Source organism: Haemaphysalis longicornis, unplaced genomic scaffold (genome assembly GCF_048455015.1).
Source record: "Haemaphysalis longicornis isolate Haplotype H1 unplaced genomic scaffold, Haemaphysalis longicornis Haplotype H1 scaffold_1, whole genome shotgun sequence".
Classification (NCBI taxonomy): Eukaryota; Metazoa; Arthropoda; class Arachnida; order Ixodida; family Ixodidae; genus Haemaphysalis; species Haemaphysalis longicornis.
Genome location: NW_027526203.1, coordinates 363,254,439 through 363,261,752, shown reverse-complemented (window position 1 = coordinate 363,261,752; position 7,314 = coordinate 363,254,439). Strand labels below are relative to the sequence as shown.

At 47.5% G+C, this 7,314-nt stretch overlaps 1 protein-coding gene across 1 annotated transcript; it reads left to right on the top strand.

Annotated features, from left to right (window-relative positions):
• Nucleotides 1-2,797: 2,797 nt before the first annotated feature.
• Nucleotides 2,798-5,398, top strand: LOC144170938 (uncharacterized). Its single transcript, XM_077700937.1, has 2 exons — nucleotides 2,798-2,832; nucleotides 4,742-5,398. The coding sequence occupies exons 1-2, from the start codon at nucleotides 2,821-2,823 to the stop codon at nucleotides 5,198-5,200; spliced, it is 471 nt and encodes a 156-aa protein (XP_077557063.1). The 5' UTR covers nucleotides 2,798-2,820; the 3' UTR covers nucleotides 5,201-5,398.
• Nucleotides 5,399-7,314: the final 1,916 nt, after the last annotated feature.

Here is a 7,314-nt window from a genome sequence, read left to right as displayed (position 1 = left end):
GTTTATATTCATATTACTAGATCGGACAATGCGGAGGACGAACCTGTGGGAAATGGCTTTCTTCGAAAGTCCAGAAAGTCTTTGAATCTCCAGCTTAAATTTCAACACAGAAATTTTGAAAGGAGCATGCTCTTTTTAAACATTTTTTAACGCTGAAGGAGCTATAAGTAGAGTTCAGCTTGCCGTAGCTACAGCTGGACTATAATGAGCGCCGTAATGGAGGGCCAAGGACTAATGAGAACACCGGAGGATTCTCAATGCACGCCGAAATTTCTCGCATTTGATAGTTTTTGTTTTTCTCGCATAAGAACTTCAGTGCCACAGCCTCTAAATTATTTCCGTACCAAAAACGATGATTTCAAAAGGTGAGAATACTGGACACACTCTAAAAACGACGAAAATGGGGGTCTTAGCGCAGCATAACAATTAAGGGTATGACCTCAGTCTCAGGTAGGCGTCGATTATGGCTTTACTGTAGGCGTGATAAGAATATTCGCACAGGTTGTAGAATAAATAAAGATGGCCCGGAGAATCACCGTGCTGCTAAGTTTCAAGCGCTTTTTCGGCATGCCCCGAAAGCGAAAGTTTTCACCGAAGTTAACCTTGTATGTAATCCCTTTTGAAAAACCATTCAAACAAAATTACGCTTTTCTAAAAACTGAGGCTCAAACGTACCTGAAAAGAAGCTTCGGAGGCTACTTTGACCCCGTTCGATTAACCTCGCTCGTCCGTTCAGGGAAAGGGGGGAAAAGGGACGGGTCACACACCTAGACCTTCGCCTTCCAGTCGATGCTCCTCCGCACCAGTGTCTCTTATGAGCGGCGGAATTGTGATCCCAAGTATAATTCTAATCACCACAGCGTCGATGAGGAAAGGGCCATGAGGATGGTGAATGTTTTTTTTGGATGCCGTCGCGTACGTACGGACGAAAATAGACATGTTGCTTTGAGCCACGAGTGCATCCTTTTCTATGATAATATATAAAAGCTGTAGGGGGTGAACCCTCGAAAGCACCGCATGTGAGCTTCAAAAGAAAACTTGCAGATTTACGTAAACTTTCATTCGGCAGGGCTACGTCCGGTGGCCCCGTCACTTATAAGGGACCACTACACGATATATCTGCAAACCTAGGCCAAGCAATGACCCTAGCGGCGATAAGCTTACTACCATTTTCGGAGGGAAAGGCCCCCGGACCTTCAGACGATCGTCTTGAAATTGAGGATATTCGCGAAATGCATTAAAGATTTCGCGTATCAGACATGTAACACATTCCGCTCAATGTTCGGCAATTGATGCGAGGCTCTGCATGGAGTCGGTAATGAACCGCTTGCGTGACGAGGTAAGCGAATAGAAGCTGGGATAACACTAAGGCGCCTTCGACCAAAGAGGAAAAAGCTCCTAATACAGTTTGCTCCCATTTCATGCTATTATCATTGAGCCGGGTCTTGAAAACTCGCTTGTGCGTAGAGTATAAATTCTTGACGAAGAAGTGCCTAGGGCAAGCCCAGGTAACGGTCTTTCCGTCCCGGCGGGGATAATTAGAGTCTTTGAGTTAACCGGGCAATGCTCGGATTCTAGGAAAGTACCAGGGACAATGTTGAAATCTCCGGGAGGAATTTTAATTACGCTCAGTCTTTTTTTTTTCGCAGTTGTACGACGAACCACATTTAATTTAACAAAGGACAATCTGTCAATGCCTTTTCCAAACACAACTGAGCAAATTCCAGTTAAAACGGCTTCTGCTCTATATTACATGCCGTAGTTATCTAATTTAATCTTTATCTTAACAGCATCGTAGGCATTCAAGACCCTGACTGTGTGACGTGTGTGTATGAATTCAAGGCCAAATCATGGGCTAAACAGGGGTTTATAAGCAATGTTTAGGTGAAAAGCTCCGGAATAGGTTAAGCCAGTTGGGTCCCTTCAGCCCGTTGAGTGGCATATACTTTGCTGGTGTATTTGTATCCCGCTTCTGTGAGCAATACGGCCTAGAAGCCGAGGGCACGTGTTCAACTAAATCCACAGAACCATTTCTACAGGAGGAAGGGGAAAGGGGAAAGACTATTCTGTACACTGTAGGCTTTGTTGCGAAAACTTATCAGACGCGTGCACACTCCCACTTACACGGAATACCCACACTTGCTCAACAAAGTATTCGTAGAATGACAAATTTTGGCAATACACCTGGCCGGAAAATCACGAGACTCGTTAAATGGCTCTATAGGAGGCACCGCCCAACCATAACGCGGAAACGCCTGCCGGTAAGCTCGAAAACTGTGCTACCGCGATAGTGAAAATTGTTTGACAAGTTAATTAGAGAAGGACCACATGTGCAATTTGAAATAACAAAACAAAGATTCACGGCAAGATCGCATTGCTCAGTGGGGAAAATATCACCCTAACCTAAACTGAAGGCAATCAATAAAACAAAAGATCAACACCTGGCGAAAAAGCATGAAACGCTTTGTAATCATTGGGTGTTGTAAGAAAGACGTAAAAGAAGGAAACAATGTCACCTTTTGTATTGCGAAAGAATCCTTGGCCGTGCAGGCTTTGCACCCCGATGCCACCGTCATTTTCTTTTTTTTATTATTGGTGGCGTCAGCCGCGAGGGCTCCTCACCACGCGGTAGCCGCGAGAAAGCTCAGCGCGCTGGCTTTCCCCCTCTCTCCACCACAGCGTGTTACGGGGCCAGTGGGACTCTTCACCCACGGCGTCCTTGAACAACATGACATGTCCTGGTCAGAACTCGGTATAAAAGCAGTGCCTGACTCGTCCCAATCCAGACGCATCTCACTCCCCGAGCCCGGACTTTACACCATGAACGCCCTCGTGAGTAGCGCTGCCGTGAAACTCAGTGAAGTGTCCTCTGAGCGGCAAATTTTTTTTTTACATTTAGTGCAAGGATTGTATGCAAGGCAGTTGTGTGGAAGCTGCGATCTTTTTTTTTATGTTACTGTAAATATCGTATGACAGAAGCGCACCGCTTCCTCCCGAAGTTAGTTTGCTTGACAAAGAACCTGGTGGGTGAATCTGAGGGAAACATTTTTGTTCAGTGTTGCATCGTGAAGCATGGTCTGACGCCAGAATTTGGGCAGGTGAATTTGTGCTCAATCCAGTACAAATGTGCTTGGCCAAACGCTGGTTTCCAGTGTCCCCTCGTACACGTAAATCGTGTCATGCGACGGCTGAACGTTTTGGGTCATAGCAATTTTACAATTTGCACTGTTATCTTTTGTAGGCAGTGCTTGTTTTCACGCTATGGAAACCTATAATCGGGCGTCTAGCTTTCGGTTATTAGCATAGTTGTACTGTATTCGTAAATGAATGAAAAGTTCATTCAAGTGCTTACTCTCTGAATGGCCGATCCGCTTATACTGAAATTTTATGTGTCTATATGTGCGCATGGCGGCTACGCTGCTCCTGCGTCGCGGATGTGGACGCCGTCCGTGCCAGTCTGACATAGGCGTATTCGTGATGAGCCGTATTTCGTATTTGTGATGAGCCGTATGGAACGATCACAGCTTGTTTAGCGGTCACAAATGAATCTGAATGCTTGTCTTTCCGCGGGCGGTCACAATGCGGGAGCTTAATGCGAAGCCTGCTTATCATTTCGGATTTTAAGCAAATACGTGCCCCATCCTAGACTCGCTCATTTCTTTCGCATTTTTAGTTAGAATAGGACAGTATGCGCTTCAAATTACACATCCATAATACGTTTGTTGAGTTAGCCCCAAAAGCTTGCATGGCGTGACTTTATCCATCTGCGAAGATCATGGAGCCTAAAATATATTTGTCTAGCTCTGAAGGTCATTTACTCTCCAGCCATTTGTTAAACGCATTGGTATTCGTTCTTCCCCCATTGTTTAGGTCTTAAATTTCCTCAAAACCGTAAGAAGCGGTGGAATCTGAGAAAACTGTCTTGGAATTCTGGCTTAAGTCTTCACTTATAGCTTTAAAATATCAGTCATCGTTTCACACAGCAATAAAGAAATGGAAGGCGTGGGAAAAATAGCCAGCGGTAACTGATATCTGTCTACCTCATTTTGCCACGCTTACATTTTCGAGCACAGGCTTTAACTTTTATTCTGATGATTACTCAACTCGACTAGAGGTCACGAAAGAAAAAGAACGTCAGTGGAAAACTAACTGTACATGTGATTTCGATACCTACTTGGGTTCGTTTTCTTCCTGAGTTTGGTGGAGCGGTGGATTATTGTTCATATATGTTTAAGTGGCACAGGCACTGAACGTGTCATCCCAATGTTTCCAAACAAATACAATGGGACGATAATCTCATGCACTGCTCTTGCTCATCGCTTATGTAACAATCTCTTCGCCCGTGGCTACGGCAACCAGACTAGCCCTTAGAAATTAAGCTTAGGTTGACATCAGTGGCGGGTACCGAGAGGGGATGGAAAAAGGGGCGATTGCTCTTCAACCACCCCAAAAGTAGCCCTACCTAATCCTCAACGCGTGCCATTGTCCTCTCCCCTCTTGGTAATACTATAGGATATCGGCCTCGTCATACTCTCTAATGCCAGTTCGGATCCACCACTTGCTGACATATACTCGCCCCACTCAGTGACTTCTTGGCTGGTGCCGTAAGAATGTGAATAGCATGTGCGAAAAAGTTTGGATAAGCATCGCATTCCCTCGTTACCTTTATGGTCAAAGTTAGCCTCAGTAGGTCATGCAGCAGATAAAGGGTATAATTCGCTCCTGAACGCGGTATGCGCAGGTCGTCGTCTTCTCAGCCGTGCTGGCCTGCGCCTCCGCCGGATTCCTCGGAGGCCTGGGCCATGGCGGTCTTGGTGGCCTTGGTCTTGGTGGCCTTGGCCTTGGTGGCCTTGGTGGCCTTGGTGGGCTAGGCGGTCTTGGCGGTGGCCTGGGTGGCTACGGAGCTCACCTTGGTTCCGCGTTGGGTGCTGCCTCCGCTCACCCAGTGGCCACTGTTGGCCTGCTCAAGCAGCCCGTCGTCAACTACGGCGTGGTGGCCAAGCCCGTCGTCAACTACGTGGCCCAGCCCTTCGCGCAAATCTCGCACCGGGTCAAGCCCTTCGTCAGCTACCACGGTGGACTCGGAGGCCTCGGGGGCCTTGGCGGCCTTGGCGGCGGCCTTGGCGGCCTCGGCGGCGGCCTCGGCGGCCTCGGCGGTTACGGTGGCCTCGGTGGCCTCGGCGGCCTTAAGGGGTGGTAAATGAATGAGTCTGTGACTAAACGCCATATTGAATACCTCCAAGTACAAAATCTAGATTTGTAACACCATGAGCCCCTGTATCAGAGGCTCATGTGCTAAATTTATGCCCCGGCTCCTGAGAGATGGATGTTCACGAGTGTGGACGTTTGTTACTGGCAAAGACGGCGTAAAATAAAGTGAACACATGATGAATACCAACTGCCTACGGGTCGAATCTCAAGAGCAGAAAGCGCTTGGCGCTTAATGACGCTTCTCTTCGTTTTCCTATTTTTAGGTTGTTTTTGTGCTATCAACCACGCTGAGTGCGGTTTTCTTTCTCGTTTCACGGTATCGTGTCTTATGTGCCGATCTATGGCTTATGGTCGTCAGTCTTGTACGCTTTCCTTCTTTGTTACTCCAACAGCTACGATTATTTTATTATGAATGGTACTTTTTGTCCACTCGTAACTATTACCATGTAGCCCTCGCCCTGTGTGCGTCAGAAGTTCAACAACGCATTTTCCGTAAACTGTAGGTTCTAAAAGCCCGATGTCCTGCCACTACTGCAATTGCCGGCATTTAACCCGGACCCAGCTGCTTCTGGAACGGGAAATATAACTCCACCGCGAGCCACAACTCCACCCCTGTGGCCGCGTAGACAGCAAAAAAAAACAAAAAAACAAATTTGCCTTAGTCAGCCGAAAGCGGCGGATGAAATGTCGGCGCTTTGCGGTGTGTGATGTAGGCTATTCAACTTCGCCGTGCTACTGACAAAAAAAAAATCCGCCATACTCTCACTTCAGTGGGAGTGCGCTATTAGCGCTCTCAGCAGGCGCACCGATGTCAACAGGTTGAGCCTGGCGAACCCCAGTAACAATTTCACTTTCTATCATGGCAAACGAAATTCCGACAGAGAGTAGCAAGGCGCATTGCACAGAGGGGAGAAAGCGCGGCTAAAGGCCGTGTTTTCGGTCTGCGCGAAGATCCTCGGCCATCCCTGCTCCCTTTTCTCTGGTCGCCATGGATTCGCAGTCTCTCCCTCTCGATCGTCTCTGAATGTACGACCTATTTCAAAATCGTTTCTTGACACCGCTACAGTACGATTATCGGGTCGATCATTAGAATAACGGGTACCTCTTCGCTATTGTCTATGTTGTATTCATTTCGTTACTTCTTGTGCGCTCATCGCATTACTCCGAGAGAGAAGCGGCATGATTTTAGCTTTCTTTTATGGCATTTAATACTCGTATAAAAATTATATGCATAAGAATCATTTACATTTTATTGTTCTGATACTACTAGGTCAACGGGTTAACAGTACCTAGGCAAATAAATTTTATAGTGACATTAAAGGAAGCTATTAAAAGGGAAACAATGAGCATCGATGCAGAACCGGATACCAATGTCACGGCCGCTCCATCACGGCCTGTCCAGTCGTCTCGCGAACAAAAGAACTCATATGTAAGGAGACGTTGACTCACTGGCCACGGCTAGAGGAGGGAACGCTGCTTATGGGCGAAGAAAGCGCTTCGCTCGTGCTCGCACCGCCTCGCGCGAAGGTAGCCTTCTTTCTACTCCTGACACTTTTACCCTTCTGTCGCCCGGGTAACACGCGACCTCGATTTTTTTTTTTTTTTGGCAGAGCATTTCTTTAACTCACATGTAGCGTCCGCCGTCCGTCCGCAATAGCTCAGCGCGCAGGTGCACCCTCTCCCCCACTCCTCCTCTCCCGCATCAGGCTACCCTCCTCGCTCTCAACAACAGGTCCGCACCCCTCCCCCTACACTATATAAAAAAATAATACTTATCGGCGCCAGGTTTCGATCCCACGACTCTGCGGGCGGAACGCAAGGTACATGGTGCTCTTCCCACTGCGCCACAAAGCCGACACAGAATCGAAGGCTACGAACGCGCCTTATATCCTTGACTCATTTAAACTACGTCAAGAAGCTGCTGATACAACGCATTCACTACCTGTGGGCGGAACGCGAGGTACATGGTGCTCTTCCCACTGCGCCACAAAACCGACACAGAATCAAAGGCTACGAACGCGCCTTATATCCTTGACTCATTCAAACTACGTCAAGAAGCTGCTGATACAACGCATTCACTACGACCAACTCCCCAAACACTAA